Here is a 25,963-nt window from a genome sequence, read left to right as displayed (position 1 = left end):
ACAAACTAGGCAAGTGCTCTATCACTGAGCTATATCCCAAGTTCTAACAAGGAATCTTTAGGAGTGGTGTTTGCTCTGTAAACTCCATAATCAGCCCTACTTCTCTCTCTGCTGATGTTGTATAACTTCAGACACAGGCCTCCAATCAGCCGAGGCCTCTGCTGCCCTCTGTCCTCTCTTCTAGGGCAGCTTATTTATTTTAGGCCTGACTCTACTCTTCCTCCTAGCTACTTGATCCCTACCAGTCTTCAAAGGGGTAGAGAGGTGGAGTGAGAAACTGCTCTCTCTGCTTTTTATTTCCTTTTCTTGTCTGTTGTAGTGATTCCCAGTAACTACTAGAAATTCCAGTAATGTGTTGAAAGAGTGGTTGATAGTGGACTTCCATTACTTGTCCCTAATTTTAGAGGGACAGCATTTAGTCTTTCACTGTTAAGTATTGTTAGCTGTAGGGTTTTTTTGCTTTTTTTTTTTTTTTAATCAAGTTGAGGAAATTTCCCTTTATTTTTAGTTTGCTGAACTTTTTTCTTTTTCCCCCATGAATGGGTGTTGGGTTTTGTTCAATGCTTTTTCTGTGTCAATCAGGCTTGCTTTCTGAGTCCACATTTCTGATTCCAGGAAATTCCTTTTTCTGGAATTATTGGTGTATTAGTCAGCTTTTTGTTGCTGTGATCAAACTATCTGACACCAACAAATTAAAGGAGGGAAGATTTATTTTGGCTCACAGTTACATAGGTTTCAGTCCATGATGGGATGGCTTCATTGCTCTGGGCCTGTGAAGGCAGAACATCATGGTGGAAGGACTTCAGAAGACATTCCAAACTGGGTACAGTGGCTCACATCTATAATCCCAACTGCTGGGGAGGCTGAGGCAGGAGAATTGTGAGTTCAAAGCCATCCTCAGTAATTTAAACAGAGGTCCTAAGCAACTCAGCAGGACCCTGTCTCTAAATAAAAATATAAAAAAAGGGCTGGGGTTGTGACACAGTGGTTAAGTGCCCTTGAGTTCAATCCCTAGTACCAAAAAAAAAAAAAAAAAAAAAAAGACATTTCAGATCCAAGTCATAATAACTGCCAATGAGAAGGAATTTCTTGGGCTGGGGATGTGGCTCAAGCAGTATCGCGCTTGCCTGGCATGCGTGGGGCCAGGTTTCGATCCTCAGCACCACATACCAACAAAGATGTTGTGTCCGCAGAGAACTAAAAAATAAATATTAAAAAAAAAATTCTCTCTCTCTCTCCTCTCTCACTCTCTCTTAAAAAAAAAAAGAGAAGGAATTTCTTCTTCCTTTAAGGAATCGCCACCTATGCCCATAATGTTTTGGTTGGAGGTCCTCAAAAAGCCTTTACTTGAAAATAGACTAACTAGGGATGGAGATATGGGTTGGTGGTCGAGTGCTTTTCTAGCATGTGTGAAGTCTTGGGTTCAATCCTCAGTACCTCAAAAACAAACAAATAAATAAAGACTAACCATGAAAATCACTACATTTTTTAATGTTGGGAGTATTTGCTCTCAATACCACATACAGAAACACAGATTCCTTATCACAGTTGATGTTGATTTCAACCTGGTCTTGTCCAGTTGTATTTTTATAATCACTTCACTTCAGGGAAACTGGACAAGGGTCTGGAACCTCTTAATTGTAGTCTTTGAGATCTCAGTAAGTCCTCAAACAAAAACATATGTTCACAAAAACAATAAGTTGTGCTAAAAAGTGCTGCTTCAAACTCTTGTTTTGCTGTATTCTATGATCATGAGTTTGTGAAATATTGGTTAAAGGAGGTTAAATAGGATTCCTTATCAGAAAATAGCTCAGTGCTTTTGATATGTTAATGTATGTTATAAATCTCCCCAGAGGAGAAATACACAGGGAATTGCTTCCCAAATTTCTTTGATCATGGAGGTGTTTTATTTCAGAAAGTCTTCTGGGTAAAAAGCTTTGGAGAATTAGAGCTTAAAGGCAAAAGCAGTCTAAATTCATAGAAAAGAAATACTTTTCTCAAAAAGAAACAGTAACACAGGCCAACAGATAAAACTCTTGCTCAATTCTACTCAATATAGCACAACATTAAAGCACAGTTTAAATTTAGCGTTCAGTTTTCTAGAAGTTGTTTTTCCTGTCAGTAAGATGGGGGCTTGATTTGCATTGGAGGCTTGATCTTTCAGATTAAAGGACAGTTTGGCCAACAGAGATCTTAAGAACTTTGAAATGGCAGTTTTCCTACTTATGTCCTGATGATTTAGAAACGGTTTCAGCCTAGTTATATTTGGATTTGATGATTTGTAGTCCTAGACCTCAAGGCACAAGTTTTGAAGAAGCAGCTTAGGTTAGAGCGTGGGTTCTGGAGTCCAACTTCCATAGTTCAAAAGTTAGTTTACTGCTAGCCTTACCCTATAAGTAGTGAGACCTTGGATAAACCATTTTACTTCTTTGTATTTCAGTTTTTAAAGTTTTGTAACTTACAACAATCTTAAGCAAGCAGGATACGAAATTTTATCATCTTCATTTTATAGTTGGTGAAACATTCTCAGAATGTGTCAGTGACTTGCCCAGGCTAATAGGGGTGATCAATGCTGCTATACTGACTAAAAATCAAATGTTCACTCAGACTTTAATCCTTGAGATTTTTCTGACTTCATTGTATTGCTTCCCAACATTTAAAAAAAGAAAAAAAAAGGAATATTTGTGATTCCAAAATGAAATTTATATAGATTATGCAACTTTGCATATGAATTAACAATTTAAAATGCAGTTGAGATAACCCATAAATATTTTCTAAAGGAAGTCTGTAGGAATGTGAGAAGGCAATTAACTTTTCATAACTTTTACTGAACACCTAATATATGCTGGAAGTTATTCTACATTTTATGAATGATCCTTAATCTTTGCAAGGGCATTGTGATTTCCTTTTTTTTTTTTTTTTTGCGGGGGGTGGGAGGTTGAACTCAGGGGCACTCAATCACTAAGCCACATCCCCAGTTATATCTTCTATTTTATTTAGAGACAGGGTCTCACTGAGTTGGTTAGCGCCTGGCTTTTGCTGAGGCTGGCTTTGAACTCTTTGGCTTTGATCCTTCTGTTTTATCCTCCCTAGTCGCTGGGATTACAGGCATGCCCCACTGTGCTGGAGCGGTCAGATACTTTATAGAGTGTCCTTAAGTGTAGGTGTAACCAATACTTTTCACATAGTCACACAGGAGTTGTGGATTTGAGGGGAGTCAAAGAGGTCTTCCTGTATTTGCAAATAACTGTGAATCAATGATTATTTCAGGTTAAAATGTTAAAAGGGCCGGGCGTGGTGGCACACTTCCATCATCCCTGTAATGGTCTGGGGAGGCTGAGACAGGAGAATCCCAAGTTCAAGGCCAGACTCCGCAATTTAGCGAGGCTCTAAGCAACTTAGGTAGACTCTGCCTCAAAAAAAAAAAAAAAAAAATAAATAAAATAAATAAATAAATAAATAAATAGAAAGGACTGGGGATGTAGCTCACTGATAAAGCACCCTTGGGTTCAATGCCCAGTACCCGCCCCCCCCCCAAAAAAAAAAATTAAAACAAGTTGTTCAACTATAGTAAATTGACTATTAATTTTTTTGACCATAGTATAAAATGGACTATAGTAATTTTCCTCATGGTGCTGGGTGTACAACCCACAGCCTCATACAGGTTTGGGTTAGCATTACCACTGAGCTACATCTCCAGCCCAACTAGAATCCTTTTTATTCCTCCAATACCCACAAAAACCTATTAACATAGCTTAAGTTATCTCAAATGAAAGAGAAACTAAGTTTCACTGTATGCTTCCAGCACCTCACATCTGGTATTTCTGTTCAGTAAAGATTTGGAAATAGGGAACTCAAACTTAGAGGGCACGGGTTTGGAGGGTCTTTCGGTTCTTTCAATTCCAAACTACAGGCTTCACAGAGGGTTCATTCTAAGACTAGAGCCCAGGCCAGACCAAGGTCTGCTTCTGACACCGCCGTACAGTTGCACCACGCCAACTAAGAACGGTCCGAAACAGCTGGAATCGCTGCGAAGGGCCTTAGGGTGTACCAGACAGGTCGCACCGGCCGGGGGTCCCGGCTTAGCGGAAATACACCAAGCCAGGCGCGTTGAGAGGCCACTCCCCGGGTGCACAGGGAGAAACTGGGACGTCGCGGACACGGAGCTGGCCTGGCCAGCGGCGCGTGGCACGCGTGGAACCTCCCGCGCATGCTCCGCCCGCCGGCCTCCCCCGCTCCGCCCCTATCGCTCCTTCTCCCCTCCCCCGCCAGCCTCTCTTCGACTTTGGCCCCTCCGGCCGGGCGGCCGACGTTCCGCGTGCGTGCGGGCGCCTGACTTCACTTCCGGCTAACGCGCTCCGCTTGCCCCCTGGCCCCGGATGGTGACTGGCGGTGGTGCTGCACCTCCCGGGATTGTCACTGAGCCGCTTCCCAGTGTGATTGTGCTGAGCGCAGGCCGGAAGATGGCGGCTGCGGCTGCGGCGGCCTCGGGCCCGGGCTGCTCTTCGGCGGCGGGGGCGGGAGCGGCCGGGGTCTCGGAGTGGCTGGTGCTGCGGGACGGCTGCATGCGCTGCGACGCCGACGGGCTGCACAGTCTCTCCTACCACCCAGCGCTCAACGCCATCCTGGCCGTCACCAGTCGCGGGACCATCAAAGTCATCGACGGCACCTCGGGGGCCACCCTGCAGGCCTCAGCGCTCAGCGGTGAGTGTGCCGCAAGCCGGGCGGGGGCTGTGTCGGCTGCGGGAGGAGCCGGGCGGGCGGATGCCGGGCAGGGAAGCCGCCCAGCCCCGAAGCTCGGCCTTCGGAGGGAAGCGGGGTTGCGGGAGGGCAGGGCTAGGGGCTCGGGCCAGGTAGTGAAGGGAGGCCCGAAAGCTGACGGAAGAGGACCTTAGGGCTTGGCTGCTTCGGCGGCAGCAGCTGGGAAGGAAAGACCGGCGAGTTGGGGAATGGTGGGAGTTGCCTTTAGGGCCGTGAGCGTCCGGTCTGGCTTGGTCCTCTGGAAGTGGAGAAAGAGGCCTCGAAGCTCGGCGCTGGAGAAGGCAAGCCCCCCACCTGGGTGGTGGAGAAGGTGTCGGGACTGCGCTCTGCTAGATGAGAGCGAAAGGCTCAAAGGGTTGATCCCGGCGGGAGAGGTTGGTGGCCGGAGGCAAGGGGCGCGAAGCGTCCGAACCGGCTTCCGAGCCCAGAGTTCCTGGAGAAAAGTGGCCGGCCGGCTGTTCTTGGGTCCCGCAGGTGCGGGGACTCACAGCGGGCTTCGCGCCTGGGGTGGGGGTGGGGCGGGCCAAGGGTGGGGGCGGGGAGGGAAGTAGGCGGGCCAGCTCCCTGAACTGTTGAGTAGACTAGTCTCAGTCTGGCAAGACAGCTAGAATAGACCCAGTTCTCTAGCTCTGGGCTTTCAACTTCTGCTAGGCTCCAGTACCTAGAAGTTTAGGATCTGGGGTGTATGAAGTACCGGTTCTTTTCGGTTTGTAATTAGGTGATACTTCACGCCCTCTCAACTTGTTTTATCACAGTTAGCCAAAAAATTGGGATTTGGACGTTTGTCTGAGTCTCCCATTGGAGGACAGTACTTCTGGATGGTGTAGACGTTGGTCTAGGGATAGGACTTTTGGAATGCATGAGGTTGAACTCTTAGAGGACAGACTAGAGTGTTTTGGAATTGCCCTGGCTAAGTTAACATTTCGCTGAGGTGACATTCCATTTGTGGTTAAATGACGAGTGGCTTAATTTAGATCTTATAGGTTAAGATTGAAAAATTATTGTGTGAGTGAGTTAGACCCATGCATAGAGATATAATGTATGCAGTTGTATTTAGCCAGTGGAGGTAGTTATGTGATCGCCCAGTTCACTTGTATTTTAACATAGACAAATAAGGAAAAGTTACTGTGTAATAAGTCATTTAAAAGAGTAATTGGCAATTTATGAATACAGAGGTGAAAGTAGAGATTTTTGTTCATGTGTCACTTGGGAAAGAACTAGTTTGTATATAGTTACAGAATGTAAACCAGATATATGTATCTAAGAGATATGTTTAAGTGAAAGTTTTGGATCATAGACTTGTAATTTTTTCTTTTCTTGGTTTAGGTAAATGACAGAAAGGGTCCCAGATGTAGCACCAATCAATTACTGCAATTTGGGTATAACAGCTTGTCACTGTGAGGGAGATGCTCATTAGTAATTGGGTATCTTCCTTTTAAAAAATTCATTGAAAATATTTCAGAAATGAAGAGGAATAAAGAGTAATTAACAGCGAACAACCACATATCTCCAACTCACCATCAGAAATAAAAAATTGGAAATAAAGTAGAATCTTCCTTTGTGTCCCTCCTGCATTTCTTTCCATTTAACTCTCCTTCCTCCATAAATATCCCTGATTTGGTTTTATCATTTTCATACATGTCTCATATCTGATATTATTTTTCATGATATTATAGTATATACATGCTAAAATTTCTACAGAAAGTCAGAATAATAAAAATATTGAAGTATTTTGGGTAGGAGGAATTTCATTTGTGTGTGTGTGTGTGTGTGTGTGTGTGTGTGTGTGTGTAGGCCATGTTCGAGAAAAATAATGTGTGGCAGGGTTTCTTAAAATGGTTGTATATTTATATGCCTGAAAATGGAAAGGAAGAAAATAACCACTGGAGGGGTAGATTGTTAAAGAGGAGGGTTTTAGGTGTACAATATAAATATAAAGATATATGCATAAGCCAGCACTGATTTGTAATATCTTAGTTGGGGTATATTGTGCCATTTGTTAATAAGAAAAGTATGGGATGTGATGCAGCTGCAGATGCCCATGCATGAGGATTGAGTATATAGAGGAGTTTAATGGCTAATAGAACAAAAGGATTACAGGACAAAAGTTGAAAAGTAACAATGGATAAATTTGAAACATTTTACATATGAGAACTAAAGTTTATTATTATTAATTACCAGAGGTTATATAGAGTCTGTGTCTCTAATGTATTTAGACCATTGGGAAGGGAATGCTGCATTTTGTTTTTAACCTGGAATATGTAGGTATTTACTTGATTTGTTTTTAATGGTTAATAGAGGGTGACAGTCCTAAAAATAGAATAAGGATAAGGTTCCAGTAGTCGACCATGGTTCTAACATAACCCCTCTTTTCAGTTCATGGGCAGTGAGCCACCTTCTCTTCTACCCCAGAGAAAGACATCTTTGTGTAAGGGGATAAAGAGTGGGGTAACCAACCATATGAAGTTTATTAGGTGATAGAATATCATGCCTTATGGATGCACAGGGTTTAGCTTATAGGTTTATAGGTAGCCTATTAGTGTAAGTTGGAAATTGAAGGATTGGAATAGGACTTGTATGTATATGTATTCAGTTTGGTGGTAAAGATTTTTTTTTTTTTTTTAAATATCTAGAATAGGTCTTCAAATGATTGTTTTATAAATGCATTTTCACTACATTAAGAGCTGTCAAGATATATGTAGGTTAGGCAAGATTTGTTAGTGTTTTAAGAGTTAAGGTTTTTGATGACCTGAGCTGGTTCCTGCGCTGGGGGTATTCAGTGACCTCCATAGTTTGGCCTGTTTGATTCTCTTTATCTCTGATTTGTTTTGTGAAACTGGTCCATTTAACTCCCCACCTACTCCCGACTATATTACTTTTGCTCTTTGTTGGAATGCATCAGTTCTCTCCAATCAGACAAATCTTACTCATTTTTTTGTGGCTCAGAGCATATTTCAACTTCCTGAACCCTTTGGCCAGCAAGGAACCGCTAAATACATATTGTTCTGTTAATGTCCATTTTAGTAATTTGGCAGTGCGCTGTTTCTGCTGTTTTGAATATTCAAGTTTCATTTTATTTTGCTTTTTTGTAGATTTGTTTCTCATATTTCAGCAATTATAAAAATCTCATAGTAGGTATCTTGTCTGCTTGTTTATAATTTCCTCTACAGGATGCTTCTTACAAAATATTCAAATGTCTATATATATTTTTGGGTGGGGGGTACTGGGGATTTAACCCAGGGGTGCTTAGCTTCTGAGTTACATACACAGCCCTTTTTACTTTTTTGTTTTGAGACAGGATCTCGCTGAGTTGCTCAGGGCATTGCTAAGTTGCTGAGGTTGGCTTTAAACTAGCAATCCTCCTGCCTCAGCCTCCTGAGCTGTTACAGGTATGCACCATTGTGCCTGGCTCACTCAAATATTTTTGATTTGAAGCATGTATGTATACTAATAAGTGCTTTGAATAGATGCTTCTTTATATACTAATTGCCAAATAAAGACATTCCCTGACTTTTAAAAAAGTAGACTCTATTTTTTAGAGCAGTTTTTAGGTTCATAGCAAAATTGAGCAGAAATTGCAGAGTTCCATGTATCTATCCTCTGGCCCCACACCTTCACAACCGTCCCTACTATGAACAGGGGATACCACAGTGGTATAGTTGTTACATTAAAAAATGATCACCCAAACTCCATATTTTACATAGGTGTTGTATAGTCTAAGGGTTTGGGCAATTATATGAAGATACATATTCACCATTATACTACCATACTGAATAGTTTCATTGTCCTAAATATCCTCTGCTCTGTCTTTTCATTCTTCCTTCTCTTCTCACCTCTGGCAACCACTGATCATTTTACTGTCTTTTAGTTTTGTCTTTCTCAGAATGTCATTGTTGGAATCATAGAGTATGAAAACTTTACATTGGCTTCTTTCAAGTAGTGTATGCATTTAAGGTTTTTCCATGACTTTTCATGGTTTGATAGCTATTTTTTAAAAGCACTGAATAATATTCCATTATGTGGATATACCATAGTATGTTTACCCATTCCTGTTTGGAAGGACTTCTTGCTAGCTTCTAAGTGTTAGCAATTATAAATAAAGCTGCTGTAAATATCTGTGTGCAGTACTTTGTGTGGGTAGGCAGTGAACTACCTCCTCCCTTTCTACCACAGGGAAAGACATCTTTGTAAGGGGATAAATAGGGGGTAACTATATACATAGAGTTTTACTGATAATAGAGTAGTATGCAACTTTTCAATTAATTTGGGTCAATTCTAAAGTGTTTGGTTGATGGAGAATCATATACAGTAAGAATATGCTTGCTTGTCCAAGAAACTGCCAAACTGTCCTCCTGAGTGGCTATACCATTTTATGTTCTCGCCAGCAACAAATGAGATCCTGGGTGGCATAAGAAAATGAACAAATTGAACTTAATGAAAATTTAAAAATCTTGTGAATCACTATTAGCAAATTAAAACAGATAGCTCTAAACACCAGATTTTGGTCAGAATCTGACAGGTGTTTAGAGGTATCTGTTTTAATTTGCGATTCTCTAATGCCATACAAGGTTGAACATCTTTTTATATGCTCATTTGCCTCCTTTTTATGTTTATTTGCTAAATTGGGTTTTAAAAATAAAAAAGTTATATATACCACTTGACCATGCTGTTTACATACCTAGATTTGCCCCCTTCTCTTGCTGTTGCCAGTTCATGCAGTTCAGCATGATAAGAAGTAGCTTGGCTCTCCAGACAGTTGGCTCAAGTTAAAATTATGTTTTTTGTTTTAGTTTAGTAACAGTGTAACCTTGACTAAATTATTTAACATTTGTTTCAGTTTCCCCATTTGCAAAATGGGAATGATAATTGTACTAATTTTTATTCATTTATTTTTTCAGTGCTGGGAATCAAACCCAGAGCCTTGAGCATGCCAGGCAGGTGTTCTATCACTGAGCCACATCCCCAGCCCGGTTGTATTTTGAAAATTAAATACTAATGCCTGTAAAATGCTTATAGAGCAGTATATTTACCAAATACACAAAAAAGTTTCCTTGTATTTACTTGTAATTCTTAGTAAATACCTTGCTTTTTTTCTTGAGGCCTTTTCATATTCTTTGTAAAGTCTTTTGAACATAACCTGCTACTTTCCTATCTCCTGCAGAACCAATCTAGTTTTCTTTGTTGTAAGAATAAGGCTTTGGGGCTGGGATCGTAGCTCAGTGGTAGAGCGCTTGCCTAGCCCAATTAAGGCTAGGTATTTATAACTAAAAAAAAAAAAAAAAACAAGAAGAAGAATAGGTATTATTAAGGTATTGTCTTATTTAATTATTCTTGGTGGTGTTTTCTCTTACTCCTTATAATAGCACACTCCCCCAACATAGTACTCTCCCCGAGCACCTCCCCTCCCCAGGTTCTGGGGATTGAATCCAGGTGTGCTTTACCACTGAACCACATCCCTAGCCCTTTTAATGTTTTTATTTTGAGATGCATTGTTGCTTAGGGCCTCAATAGGTTGCTGAAGCTGGCCTCAAACTTGTGATCATCCTGCCTCAGCATCTTGTGGGGATTACAGGTGTGTGCCACTGTGCCCAACCATCATAGTACATTTTGTATTGTTTATTTTATTTTTTATTTTTTTGATACTGGGGATTAACCACTGAGCCAATCCCCTGCCCCTTTTTGCATTTTATTTAGAGATAAGATAGGGTCTATCTCTGAGTTGCTTAGGACCTTGCTAGGTTGCTAGGGCTGACTTTGAACTCAAAAACCTCCTGACTGAGCCTCCTGAGCTGCTGGGGTTATAGTTGTGTGTCATATGTCACCATGCCCGACTTTATGTTTTTTTAATAAGTTTTTTTGTGGATATGTGGAGACTGCATGGGCTTTATGTGTTAGGTGATCCTAAGTTTTAGCTAGCTTTCTTAAACTTCCTGAACCCCAGCTTCCTCATTTGTGAATTAAAATTAATATTTAATAGGGTAGTTGTGAAGGTTAAGTGGTCAAACATGTTAAAAGTACCTAACAGTTGGTGGCAAATACATAGTAGCTACTCAGCAAATGCCAGTTCTCTTGTGTCTCTTGGATGCTTAATATTGTAATGCTCTACAAGATTGTTTTTAAAAAGTTTACTCATTTATGTTTATATACAGAGGATAGATAAATATCATTCAAGTATGGGTGGGAATATCAATGTTGGTAACAAATGTAATCTAAGTTTGGATAAATATCTTTGTGTATATAGGTTTGGCTAAATAGAATAAATTTAAGATATTACTAGTTCTCTGTATATATAGATTGTTCATATAGTACATACACATAAATAAATGAAGATATTTGTGTGGATAGTAATCAGTGGATAGTGTATATATTATAGGAGGAAGACATGTGTAATTAGTTTCTGAAGTGGATTCCAGGTCAGTGTTGCAGTGGAAAAGGTAAAAAGCTGCTCAGCATTTTTAGACAAACATTGTGTTTCTTTTAGATTATCTCCTGTTCCCTTTTTCCTAGGTATATATTGACTTTGATTAGAGAAAATTATAAAATTATAATAAATAAGAAAAAAGATCTTCATATTCTACTCCAGCTTCAATGAAGTTTCAATTTGGTGCATCCCCCCCCCCCCCTTTATTTAGAAACTTCTTTTTTAAAAAAATTGTTTATTTGTCGTACTGGGACTTGAATCCAGAGGTACTTTACCACTGAGCCACATCTCCAGGACTTTTTATTTTTTTATTTTGAGATGGAGTGTTGCTAAGTTGCTTGGGGCCTCACTAAATTGCTGAGACTGGTCTTGAACTTGTGATTGTCCTGTCTCTTGAGCAGACTTGAAACCCATAGCTGCCTATTCCAAGAAATGCTGGAGCCTGCATGGTCCTCAAGAAATAAATTTTTAGAAAAAAATGCAGTATTTCCCAGTAATGGAAATTTTAAGTGATTCAAACCTTTTTCTATTTCCTGCATACTAACTTGGTGCATGCAACCTTTTTACCAATTTTTCTTTGAGAGATAATAAATATGGCTTGAATTTGGGATTTCTAATAACCCTAGAAGATAGTTATCTTGGATGCATCCAGTTCTTTTATAAAGAATTAAATCAGCAGAATCTCTCTTTGGTCTAAGTAGTTAGGCTCTGTTTCAGTCACCTGACTTTGGTGATATTAAGTGATGAATTAGTTAATGTCAGAGGTTTGCTGTTTTGTTAACAAAGCACTTTTCTCTAGTTAGTTATAGTAAATTTGCATTATGCTAAGATCTCCTTTTAATGTTTTGCTTGTGTTTTAAAGAGCCTATATTTTTATTTAGATTTTTACTTTTACCACTCAGACTTATCCTAACTGTTGAATGCTCTAAGGTGGTTTTACTCTGACAAAGAATTTATTCTAATCTTTGTTTTAGTATTTTAGATTTATTAATGAGTGGCAGTATGAGAGACCTTGAAACCTGGCAGCCAAGGCTCAATTAAGCCATAACCCCCACTCCCACCCCTTGCAGAGTAACACTGGGGATTAAACCCAGGAGGGTTGTTCTCAGCTACATTCTCAGCCCCTCTGCCCTACCCCTGTTTTCTTTTTCTTTTGCTGTACTGGTTATTGAATTTGGGTATTCCACTACTGAACTACATCCTCCGGACCCTCTTACTTTCCCCCTAAACTTTATTTACTTATATGGTGCTGAGGATTGAACCCAGTACCTTACACGTGCTAGACAGGCACTCTACCACTGAGCCACAACCCCAGCACACCCGCCCCCAACCCTTTTTATTTTTTATTTTTAGACAGAGTCTTGCTAAATTATGATCCTCTTACTTCAGCCTCCTGAATATTTGGGATTGATGGTACATGATACTGTGCCTGGCATATCCTCCTTTTTATTTATTTATTCATTTATTTAGTTGCAGATGTACACAATGCCTTTATTTCTTTAATTTTTAAGTGGTGCTGAGGATTGAACCCAGTGTCTCAGACTGCTAGGCAAGCGCTCTACCACTGAGCCACAGCTCTAGCACACGCAATTTTTTCTTAGTTTTCCATATGTATGGCAATGTGACTGAATTGTAGTAGACATAAGAGCAATAATTTTTGTATCCAAGAGAGTTATAAACTATATCTTAATTTATTTTGGACCTGATTTATTGTTATTATTTAAAGCATTAGACCACATTTTTTCCCCTTTATTTATCTATTTTTATGTGGTGCCGATAATTAGACCCAGGGCCTCACATGTGCTAGGCAAGCGCTCTACCACTGAGCCACAACCCTAGCCCTGGACTTGAATTATTAAAAATGTAAGGTGAAGTAAAGAACTGATGACTGATATTAACACAGGCATTTATTGAACATATGCTGGGCACAGGGAATACAAAATAACTAAGGTAATATTTTTGTCTTTGAATGCATGCTACATGCTTTTAGTAAACCATTTTAGCATAATTTCATAAGTGCTGTAGCATAGCTATGCAGAATGTCATGTAAATACGGAGCAGGGAATTGTGAATACAGAGGGAGTTTCTTCAACCTAAGGGAAATTGGAAAAGCTTCTCAAAGGCAGCCTTTATAATCAGTTTTGAAAGATGGAAATACTAGGAAGGAAAATTTAGGTACTTCCTTGTGAACAGACATGCTGGTCTTCAAAAACATCATTAATTCAAGAACAGAGAGAAGTATTTTGAAGATGTTGACATTTATTGTATATGTGGGAATGGTTAAGGTCCAAGCAGAATTATAGGCAAGGGTAAGAGGACTTTTTTTTTTTTTTAAAGAAGTTTGGACTTGATATTAGTAGTAGGGAGCCATTGTAGGTTATGATATGATTAGAGTTGTATTTAGAAAGATATGAAGCTAATATCTGTTTGTGAGAAGTGATGAGAACATCATGTAAGACAGTTTGAGAAGGAAAAACAATATAATTTGGTTAACATGAAGAATGAGAGAAATTGACAAGGTGAAAATTATCCTTAGGATTCTTCTTTGCATTACTGGATGGATGATGTTTATTAATCCAGATAGGTAGTACAAGAAAATATGGTGACTAGCTTTTGTTGGAGAAAGCTTGAAGTAAGATGCAAATACATTTTTCGGTTGTGTTATTTTTGAGGTATTTTGAAGTTCATCCAAGTAGAGATGTCCAGAAGACCCTTAGCAGTTGAAGCTTGAAAATTTGGAAGGCATAGGCACTAGAGAGAAAGCCTAGTCTAGTTAGCTGTTCAGGATGTTGACTCCTGAGCATTTGAGTCGCTCTACGTATATCAGATAGGAACTGCCTTGCTCACTTCCATTTGCTTTTTCATCTCTTACTAGCTGTGACTTTAGTCAACATGCTTATCCTTTCTGTGTGTTTCATAATTACTTTTTTTTTTAAAAACAGAGAAGATTTATTTATTTATTTATTTTTGAGAGAGAGAGAATCTTTAATATTTATTTTTTAGTTTTCGGCGGACACAACATCTTTGTATGTGGTGCTGAGGATTGAACCTGGGCCGCACACATGCCAGGCGAGCGCGCCACTGCTTGAGCCACATCCCCAGCCCTCATAATTACTTATTGAATTATTGGCAAAGTTAAATGCACTGATTTGTAAAATACTGCTTGACCTACCATAATAAATCAGTAAATGTTATTTTTTTGTATTTGTGTTTTAAATTATATAGTTCTGTTCAACATGTGTTTTTAAGGTGAGGATAATAAGATGAATTTGAAATTTCTTCCTCAATCTGTTGATATAACAAAAATAGTAATTATGAAGAGGGTACCTTTGGCAAGACACATCTGAGCTACCATCATTAAAATGGGCCAATAATATTTTCCCAGATATATATCTGATTATGTAATAAATGTAGAAACCCTTTATAAACTTTAGCACTTTATTTATTTTTTTAGTTGTAGACGGATACAATATCTTTATTTTTATTCATTTTTTTATTTTTTAAAATATTTATTTTTTGTAGTTTCACACAATAACTTTTATTTATTTATTTATTTTTATGTGGTACTGAGGATCGAACCCAGGACCTCACACATCTGAGGCAAGCACTCTACCACTGAGCCACAACCCCAGCCTAAACTTTAGCACTTTAATATAAGGGGTACACAAAAGTACAGATGAACTTCTGTGGTATGGACGAGATAATAAAGGTGCAAATTACAAAAAGAAGTATAGAAATGTATACTCGTTTCTATACTGTATGGAGGTACAACTAAAAAGAATGAAACAGTTGATATATAAAACAGTCTATAAAATAGTGCTCCTAAAAAGTCATTATTCAGTTTGAGTGTGTTAAATCAGGGATGTATGTTAGAAGTAGACATGCTTACTTTGGGGAGGAAATGATATAAATATTACAATGAGGAAGATGTGAGTGTTTTTGAGATTTAGTGTGGGCACTGGGAATTTAGTCTTCATGATTTGTTATTGTACTTTGATTTATGAAGTAGGAGAAAGAAGTAAGATAAGGGATATGGCACAGGGCAGTAGTTCTCAGTCTTGCTTGTTCATGAGAATCATCAGGGGAGCTTTTAAAAAATACTCTGTTTGGGATCCAGTATTCTGATTTAAGTGGTCTGGAGTGGAGTCTAGGCATACCCGCCCTCTTGCCTGAGAAAGCATGCTAGCTGGTTCTAATGTGCAGTTGGATTTAGGGGTTCAGACTTTGAACATAAGTACCGTAGATAAACAAGCTTATTTTGTATGTGTGAGATAAATGAGAAAGTTTTTATTTGATTTCTATAATATTCTATTTAGTCTTGAAATATTCTCAAATTCTTTTGCTAATACAACCTATCTTACTGTTCTTAAACTTGTATTTAGTGAGTATATATTTAAATATGTCTGTGAGTAGCAGGGACATATCAAAGGCTAAGTTTCTGTTGCTTTGTATTTTTAACATTTTTTTTTCTGTAATTTTTGGTCTTTTGAGTTAAGTCCTCTGATACTTTTTCATTGAAATGCCACTAGAGTCAAGGAGAATGATTTCACACTGGAGGATGTAGAAGGAGAGAAGAAAGGGAATAGGAGGACAGGGATGTGGGCTATCTGTGTCAACAGGTCAGCTATTTTATGCCTAGAAATGTTTTTGTTTTTATGTAAAAACAAACTAATAGGGCTGGGCTGTAGCTCAGCGGTAGAGCACCTGCGTTGTACGTGTGATGCACTTGGTTTGATCCTCAGCACCACATAAAAATAAATAAATAAAATAAAGATATTGTGTCCATCTACAACTAAAAAATAAATAAAAAAACTTAAAGAGTATTGCATTTCTCACACTCTACCTTAATATAGTAAAAAGTTCTTCAAAACCGTATGAAGTGGTTGATTTTTTTGAAAAATTTATTGTGTATGAAGTACTGGTGATAACTACTTGCTTTCCTGGAACTCATGATTTAGTGGGAAGAGCTCTGTTACACCCACACTATAATGTCAGGTGGTGATAAATGCCATAGGAATGTTAAAGCTGGTATAAGAATGGCTTGTTAAGTTTGTGCTGTTAGGGAGTCTGAGAGGTCTTTAAATTTGTGCTAGTTAGGGTGGCATTTGAATAAAGATCTAAATGATGGGAGTTAGCAGCAGTGCAAATAATAATCAGAGGAACTTTCCACTGGCCTGTTACTAGAGTAGGCACAAACAGCTGGATGGATTTTCATCATATTTTGGGTGGAATTTGAGTAGGGATGACTTAAAATATAGGGTATGTAAGGAATGATGGGTCTCTGTGATGATTATTTTGGAGATATGTGTTACCTATGTTTAACAGAAAAGAGTATTTTTAAATATGAACTGTAAATGAGAATTCAGATAAACACACACTATAAATTGTAGAATTGTATTGATATAGCTGAGATACTTTCTCATATTGGTAACTTTATGCAACAACAACTATTTATTTACAGACAATTAAGAGTTCTTTGAGCAGCATCAGATAGGGAAGTTAAACCCCAAAGTTTACTTTAGCCAGATCAGCATTGTGAAGGAAGATTATAACCTGTTTGTCCTAAGTTGTTGAGAAATATAACTGACAGATTGGATATCTGAAAAAGACCCCGTAGTGTCTTGCAGGGGATACTAGGTTTTTAGAGATGAGTACCATCTATGAAAATTTTTCAGTGATGATTGCTTTCAAAACTTTCTTAATTGATATCACATATTTAAGGTTATAATAAAATAAGAGAGTCTGGTGGCAGTTTTGGTTAAAGTGAATAAAGAGAATTGGAATGTGGAACTCTTCTTCGAATAATTTTGTATCTTTTGAAGGTCCTTTTCTATGCTTTGGTTCTCTGGCCTAGAACAATACTATCCCTGCATTATATTTTATCATTGTTATCTTTTCTTCATGGTCCCACCATTGAACTTTTACAGACTTTGTTGTGTATCAAGTTTTGTTTGACAAAGATACTTTTTTTAAAAATATTTTTTTTTGTTTAGTTGTAGATGGATACAATACCTTTAAATAATTATTTTTATGTGGTGCTTATGATCAAACCCAGTGCCTCACATGTGCTAGGCAAGCGCTGTACCACTGAGCTGCAACCCCAGCCCACTACTTCGTTTTTTAATGCTGGAGTTTTAACTAACAAATTTTTTTCTTATTCAATGGTTTTATTTAAAAAATTATATCTTAAGAGCTTTTTGAGAACCTACCATTTGATTTTACACCTCCTTTTTCCTTTTTTTTTTTTTTTGGTACCAGGGATTGAACCCAGGGAACTCAATCACAGAGCCACATCCCCAGTTTTTAAATTTAGAGACAGGGTCTTGCTGAGTTGTTGAGGCTGGCTTTGAACTCGCGAACCTCCTGTCTCAGCCTCCTGAACTGCTGGTATTACAGGCATGTGACACTACACACAGCTTGTAGCTAATTTTTTAAAACTAAATTCACTTATTCTAATTAGGTATATATGACATTAGAATGCATTTTGATCCATTGTACACAAATGCAGCGCAACTTCATATCTCTTGTTGGACACAATTGTAGTGTCCATATGTGCAAGTCATACATGTACCTAGGGTAATGATGTCCATCGCATGCCACTTTCTTTCCTGCCCCCAAGCCCCTACCTCTCCCTTCGTCCCCTTCCAGTTCGTAGCTAATTTTTTTAACACATTTATTTTTTAGTTATAGGTGGACACAATATCTTTTGCTTTTATGTGGTGCTGAGGATCGAACCCAGTGCCTCACGCATGTTAGGCGAGTGCTCTACCTGTGAGCCACAACTCCAGCTCTTGTAGTTAATTTTTGAAAACAAACTCTTTCCATATTTTCGATTCTAAAGTTTACATAATTGGGGCTGGGGTTGTGGCTCAGCGGTGGAGCACTTGCCTAACATGTGTGAGGCCCTGGGTTCGATCCTCAGCACCACATAAAAATAAATAAACAAAATTAAAGTATTGTGTCCAACTACAACTAAAAAAATAAATGTTTAAAAAAAGTCACATAATTTATAGCATGTCAAATAGACTAAGGAAAAGAGGAATCACTTATTATTTTATTACATAGAGGTGGCCAGGGTTAACATTTGAGCTTTTTACGTTTTTATATAATTTTTTGGTACTGGGAACCCAGTAAGAGATGCAATTCTAAAAATATAAGAAAAAAGTAGGAGAAGCTGGGCGTGTTGATGCACACTTGTAATCTCAGAGACTCCAGAGGATACGGCAAGAGGATGCAAATTTAAGATTAACTTGAGTAATTTAACCTCAAAAAATGAAAAATAAAGGTTGCACATGTAGATCTGTGATAGAGCACTCCTGGGTTCAATCCCCAGTACCAGAAACCACCAAACAATAACAAACAAAACAAAACAAAACAAAACACCATAGGGAAAAGCTTGATCACATTATATTTGATAGTGATTTTTTAAAAAATATGGTATCAGAACCATAGACTGCATAAGAAAATGAATAAATCGAATTTAATGAAACTTAAAAAAATCTTGTGAATCAGAAGTTACACTATCAACAGTACAAAGGCAATACTTAAAATGGGAGAAAATATTTGCAAATCATATCTCTGAAAAGGGATCGACATGCAGAATATATAGAGAACTTCTAAAAGCCAACAGTTAAAAAAAAAAGTAAAAAATGGGGAAAGCACTTGAATAGACATTTCTCCAAAGAAGATGCCTAAGAAGCATATGAAAAGAAGCTCAATGTCACTAATCGTTAGCAAAATGCAACCCAAATCACAATAAGGTACTATGTTTTTTTTTTAATGGACACAATACCTTTATTTTATTTATTTGTTTTTATGTGATCTTGAAGATCAAATCCAGTGCCTCATGCATGGTAGGCAAGCACTCTACCACGGTGTTATATCCCTGGCCCCACAATAAGGTACTATTTTACACCCATTGGGGTGGCTACTATTAAACAAAACAAAACAAAAAAACAGAATAACAAGTGTTGGTGAGAACATGAAGAAATTAGAATTCTCGTGCACTGCTGGTGGGAGTATATTTAAAATGGTGTAGCTATTATGGAAAACAAATATAGTGATCAAACTAGTAATTTCCTGCTACTCAGGAAGATGAAGAAGGAGGATCACAAGTTTGAGGCCAGTCTTGGCAATTTAGCAGACTCTGTCTCAAACAAATAAGGGGCTGGGTTTGTGGCTCAGTGATAGAGCACTTGCCTAGAGCACTTACCTTACATATGAGAGGCACTGGGTTCGATCCTCAGCACCACATAAAAATAAATAAACAAAATAAAGGTATTGTGTCCATCCACAACATATATGTGTGTGTGTATTTATTTTTCCTTTCTTTTTTTTGGGGGGGGTGTGTGTGTCAGGGATTGAACTCAGGGGTGCTTAACCACTGAGCCACATTCCCAGCCCTATTTTATATTTTATTTAGAGAAAGGGTCTCACTGAGTTGCTTAGTACCTCCCTAAGTTGTTGAGGCCGACTTTGAACTCAAGATCCTCTTGTCTTAGCCGACTGAGCTGCTGGGATTATAGGTGTGTGCCACACTGCTCACTGAAGAAGCAGTATTCTAAATAGACAAAAGGTGGAAGCAACCTAAGTATCCACTGATGTGTAAATTGTTAAAATGAATGGAATTCTGACACATGTTGTACTATGGATGAACCTTGAAGACATTATGCTAGATGAAATAAGTCAGTCACAAAAGGAAACATACTGTATGATGATTCATATAAGGTACTTGGAATAGTCAAATTCATAGAAAACAGATTCAGGGTTGCCAGGGGCTGAAGGAAAGGGATCCACTTTTGTAGATGGATGGTAAAGATGTTTATACAACATTGTGAATGTACTTAATGCTATTGAATACTACACATAAATGGTTAAAATGGTAAATTTTGCTGGGTGTGGTGGCACATGCCTATATCTCAGCGGCTCAGGAGGCCGAGGCAGGAGGATTGCAGATTCAAAGTCAGCTTTAGCAATTTAGTGAGAGCCTAAGCAACTCAGTGAGACCCTGTCTCTAAATAAAATACCCTCCCCCCCCAAAAAAAAATCAGATGGTATGTTTGTGAAGTTCTGTCTCTGAATTCTATTCTATTCCATTGTGCTATGTCTGTGCTAGTACCATACTTCTTGTGGTAGTATAGCTTTTTTGGTAAGTCACAAAATCATGTAATATGACTTGTCCAACATTATTTATTTAGTTTTTGAGGTAATGGGGATTGAACCTAGGGGTGCTTTACCACCGAGCTACATCCCCAACCCTTCTTATCTCTCTCTCTATTTATCTATCTCTATTTATTACTGGTGATTGAACTCAGGGGCACTTAACCACTGAACCATATCCCAAGTCCCAGCTCTTTTTGAGTCCCTAAGACAGCTTCTTCCTAAATTGCCCAAGGTGGCCTTGAGCTTTCAATCTCCTACTCACCTCCTGAGTTGCTGGGATTACAGGCATGTGCTACTGCACTGGACCTCCAGCCCTTTTATTTTATTTTTTAGACAGGATCTCATTAAGTTGCTCTAGCTGGCTTTGAATTTAAGATACTCCTCCTTCAGTCTCCTGAGTAGCTGGGTTTATAGGCATGTACCCTCAGAAGTAACTCCCCCTTTATTTTTTTGTTCGTTTAAAAAAAATTTTTTTTTTAGTTGTAGTTGGACATAATACCTTTATATTATTTATTTTTATGTGGTGCTGAGGATCCAACTCAGTGCCTAGCTGGTGCAAGGTGAGTGCTCTACTGCTGAGCCACAACCCCACCCTTCCCCCTTTATTTTTGATCTGCAGTTGGTCAGTCTACTGATGCAGACTGATCCATATTGAGGGCCAGCAGTGTTTTTTTTTTGTTGTTGTTGTTTGTTTTTTGGGGGATGAAGGTTTGAATTCAGGGTCACTTAACCACTGAGACGCACTCCCAGCCCTTTTTTGAATTTTATTGAGAGACAGGGTCTCACTGAGTTGCTTAGGGCCTCGCTGAATCATCCTGCCTCAGATTCCCGAGCTGCTGGGATTACAGGCATGTGCCACTGCTCTTGGCTTCATAGATTTTTTTATCAGCTAATATCTACATAATCTTTACTGTATCTTCTCTTTCATTCCTGATATTAGTAATTTGTATTGCCTTTTTTTAATCAGTCTTGCTAGATTTTTATCAATTTTATTGATACTTTCAATGAACTGCTTGTTTGCTTGTATTGATTTTCTGTATTCCCTTTTTTTTTCATTCCTCCCTTGCTTCTCTTTCCTTTCCTTCCCCCCATTTCTTTCTTTATTTTATAATAGCCCTTTTAATGGGTGAGAAGTTGTATCTCATTGTAGTTTTGATTTGTATTTCCTTCTGGGTTTTAAATATCCAAGTATCTCAAGTGAACCTTCCCTGTCTCAGAACCCAGCAGTTAGTAGCAAGGCTTCCAAGGACAGGGCAGAATCTGATGAGCAGTAGCCCCAGTGCCTCAGCTGGCCTAGGATTCGAGCCAGAGTTTTCACTTGTTTGTAAGCAGCAAGTTAAAGCACCAGATGATGCTCCAGTTGGGATAGGGCCCTGGGCCCTGGAGTTTGGAATAAACAGTTGTGGTTCTTATTTGTGACCTTTTGATCTTGGCCTAGTTACCCAACCTCACCCAGGTTTCAGTTTGTTTTTGCCTTTGTCTTTTCTCTATACTGGGGATTTGTTTTAGTCAGCTTTTTCACTGCTGTGACTAAAAGATCCAACCAGAACAACTTTAGAGGAGGAAAAGTTTGTTTGGGGGCTCACGATTTCAGAGGTCTCACTGCATGGACAGTAGGTTCCATTCCTTTGGGCTTGAGGTGAGGCTAAGCATCATGGCAGAGTGTGTGGCAGAGGGAAGCGACTTACATGAAGCAGAGAGGTGTCCAATTGCCAGGTACAAATAGATACCCCAAAGCTACGCCCCAATTCCCACCTCTTCCAACCTCGCCCTACCATTTCAGTCATCACTCAGTTAATCCCTATTAGGGGATTAATACCCTGATTGGGTTAAGACTCCTATAACCCAATCATTTCAGCACCAAATCTCCTTGCATTTTCTCACATGTGGGATGCCATACCTAAACCACAACAGGACGGAACCCAAGGCCTTGCACGTGTTAATCAAGTGCTCTATTGCTGAGCTACATCATGAACCCTTTTTTTCAATTTTTAATTTTACTTCATTATTTCTTCTGGTTGTTTTGGGTTATTTTGTTCTTCTTTCTGTAGGGTCCCCACTCCCCACCCCTGTACTGGGAATTAAACCTAGGAGTATTCCACCATTGAACTACATCACCCTTTTTAAAATTTTGGACAGGGTCTTGCTAAATAGTTGAGGCTGGCCTCAAACCTTGGATTCCTCCTCCCTCAGCATCTAGAGTTACTGAGATTATAGGTGTATGCCACCACACCTGGGTTCTTTCTCTAGTTTTTTAGTAGGAAGCTTAGATTATTGAGTCCATTTTCAGTTTCTGAACACCACAATATAAACTTTTAATTTGTATGAACTTCACTCTAAGCACTGCTTTAGATACAATGACAAATATTGAAGTTCTCAGGTTGAGTAAAAGATACAGAGAAAGGGACAGTAGATTGAATAATCTTCCCTGAAAATTCATGTCCATGGAGACCCTGGGAATGTGACCTTATTTGGAAATAAGATATTTGCAAATATAATAAGGTAATCCTTGGGTGAGTATGCCTGGCATCAGTCTACCCTTTTCCCCTTCTGAGCAGTATGGCATTCATACTATTTATGAACGGTCTTCCCTAATTCAGTGTTCAGAAACTGAAAATGGACTCAATCAATGAATGTGTTTCTGTGCATGCTGCTATATGGGCCTGGAAAATCCTCTGAAGAAATTGCTGACAAGACTGTTTGATCATTGTCCATCATTTTGAGTGCTAGTGTTGCATAGGGCAAGAAGTTAAAACACATACACACACACACACACACACACACACACATTGTTAAACTTCTTTCTGTCATGTTCTCTTTAGGAATCTAATGACATCACGGAATCCCATGATTGTATGGAAACTCATTTGAAAACCCTGGGAATTGTACCATTATATACTTACCTGGGAAAATTAATGATTTGTGATTTTTAAAGTTTAACTAATTACATATCTTAAACATTAAAGCAGTTAGAGTTTAAAATAATTTATAGTTATTGATTTCTACAACTATTTTATAAGTTTTTCCACATGAGTTCCTTCAATTTGTATTGTTCTTTATGGTTTTACCTTGAGACTGGAATTGCTAGCATATATTCCTATTTACTGTATTATAGATATTATTTTTCTTTTCTTTTGGTACTGGGGACTGAACCCAGGGGCACTTTTCCATTGAGCTACATTTATACCACTGAGTTACTTACCCACCCCTTTTTGTTTTTATTTTGAGACAGAGTCTCGCTAAGTTGCTTAGGGCTTCACTAAGTTGCTGAGGATGAGCTCAAACTTGTGATCCTCTTGCCTCAGTCTACTGAGTTGCTGGGACCTTGCCTGGCCAGTTATTATTTTTTCTGTATGTTAATGTATATTTCAAATTTCCAGACCTGGTACTTAGATATAGAAATTTTATGAAATTTTTTTGTTTTATGTAGATCATAAATTAGTTGCTGATCAATTTTGTAATACTTCCAAGATGCCCAGGTAAGTTTAAGAGAGATATAATAATCTGGGATTATGAAGACCAGTTCTAATATTCGTTGATTATAATATGTTTAATGACTGTTTTACATATTGATGAATAGGCCCCTGATTTATTTACAGTTTTCTGCTTTTTTTTTTTTTTTTTTTTTTAATCATTAAGCAGTGGCAGTACTAGTAACAGGCATGTTCTACAGCATTGTGGTGGGAGTTTAGAATCAGGTATGTTAGCAGTGGGATTGCTTACCCATTAAGAAGTTTCTTAGCTAATGTAATAAAATTTTGCAGTTGGTCAGTCTTTAAAAAGTCCCCTTAAGCCTGACATGGTAGTGCATGCCTGTATCAGCCCATATCAGCAATTTAGTGAGGCACTTAGCAACTCAGTGAGACCCTGCCTCTAATAAAATATAATAAAAGGGCTGGGGGATGTTGCTCAGTGGTTAAGCACCCCTGGGTTCAATACCCAGTATTTTCCCCCATACCCAAAAAGTCCCCTTATAGGCCTGGGGTTGTGGCTCAGTGGTAGAGCACTTCCTGCCACTTGTGAGGCACTGAGTTGGATCTTCAGCACCACATAAAAATAAATAAATAATATAAAGGTATTGTGTCTGTCTACAAGTAAAAAATATATATTAAAAAAGTGCCCTTATAGACACTCTGTATTTATAGAATAAAGATAACATTGATCTTGTAAATGTTTTTATAGACTTCAATGTAAAATGAATGTTATCTTTTTTCATAACTTTTAAAATTCCATTTGAAGCTTCTAATGCTTAGTATTTTGTAAGACTTGAAATTCTTGTTATGAAATTTTATGGTGTGCTCGGTGGCTTTCCATTAAAGTACCTCTCTGGTTTTAACTCAGAATTTTAGTCAGCATTGATCCTCAGTGGTAGGTTTCTGTCTTCTCAGTGGTAGTTGAATCAGGGGCTTTTCTAATTCTCATAATTTAGGTTGTGAAAGAAATACTTTTCATAATGTAATCTCAGATAATAAAGCCCTCAAGAACTTTGGAGGTAATTTTCTAGTAAGCATAAAGTCTTTGTTGACTTTATGTTTATTGAACTTTGCAGAAATAACAGAAAATAGCTAATTTAAAAAAATTTTGTTTTGAACAATTGAATTTTGAAATAATTCAACTTAGAGGAAAATTGCAAGAATAATATGGTACAAAAATCTTCCCTTTATCCTTTACCCAGTTCCTACCAGTTTTAAATATTTCACATTTACTTTTCATTCCCACATATATACACACATAACTACTTTTATTCTCTTTGAGAGTTGTTTGCATGTATCAGGCCTGTTTAATCCTACTATTTCTGTGTTTATTTCGTAAAGCAGTGATATTCTCTTTTCATAATAGCAATGTAGTTGTTAAGTATTTATAATTTCACATTGACACTTTCTAGTACATATTCCACTTTAATCATTTGTCCCAGTCATGTCTTTTAGAGCATTTTTTTCTAGTCCAGGATTATATATTATATGTAGTTACCACAAAAGCATTTTTTATGGACTATTGGTTTTAACATTTTAAGTGTTTAATTTTTGTTCTTTTGACAGCTAAACCAGGTGGACAGGTGAAATGTCAGTATATTTCTGCTGTGGATAAAGTTATATTTGTGGATGATTATGCAGTAGGTTGTAGGAAGGACCTTAATGGAATCTTATTGTTAGACACTGCTCTGCAAACACCAGTTTCAAAGCAGGATGATGTGGTTCAACTTGAACTGCCCGTTACAGAGGTAAGTTGAAATAAGTATCTCTTAATGTGATTTCCAATCTATTGGATTTTAAATGAAATTAAGTTGTCCTTCAAGGATGTTATATAGGTATCCATATTAAAAACCACCAATTGCTGCGCACATTTTAGTAATCCCAGCAGTTTGGGAGACTGAGGCCGGAGGATTGAGAGTTCAAAGCCATACTCAGTAACTGAGCGAGATCCAAATCAACTTAGTGAGACCTTGTCTCAAAATAAAATATAAAAAGAGCTGGGGGTATGGCTCAGTAATAAAACAATAATTCTTATCAATCACCATTTTAAATAATATTTGTCTTTCCTCAGCATAATTAATTAGTACTCTTTGAAATGTTATTTTAGATGTGAACTGTGAATCAAAACAAGCTAAATAGCTGTAAC

At 38.2% G+C, this 25,963-nt stretch overlaps 1 protein-coding gene across 11 annotated transcripts in view; it reads left to right on the top strand.

Moving 5' to 3' along the window:
• Positions 1 to 3,616: 3,616 nt before the first annotated feature.
• Positions 3,617 to 25,963, top strand: part of BIRC6 (baculoviral IAP repeat containing 6) — a 218,837-nt gene continuing 196,490 nt past the window's right edge. For 10 of the 11 annotated variants that reach the window (XM_081265581.1, XM_081265578.1, XM_081265577.1 and 7 more), the window contains exons 1-2: positions 3,623 to 4,704; positions 25,384 to 25,565. In XM_081265581.1, the coding sequence (XP_081121707.1) occupies positions 4,380 to 4,704; positions 25,384 to 25,565 (507 nt within the window). In that variant the 5' untranslated portion in view covers positions 3,623 to 4,379. Of the gene's footprint in view, positions 4,705 to 25,383; positions 25,566 to 25,963 lie in introns of all 11 variants that reach the window. The other variant, XR_014018696.1, reaches the window with a different exon arrangement.

The sequence above is a fragment of the Spermophilus citellus genome (genome assembly GCF_964194105.1).
Source record: "Spermophilus citellus genome assembly, chromosome: 13".
Lineage (NCBI taxonomy): Eukaryota > Metazoa > Chordata > Mammalia > Rodentia > Sciuridae > Spermophilus > Spermophilus citellus.
The sequence above is the reverse complement of the archived record's forward strand: the minus strand, read 5'-3'. Positions and strand labels throughout refer to the sequence as shown.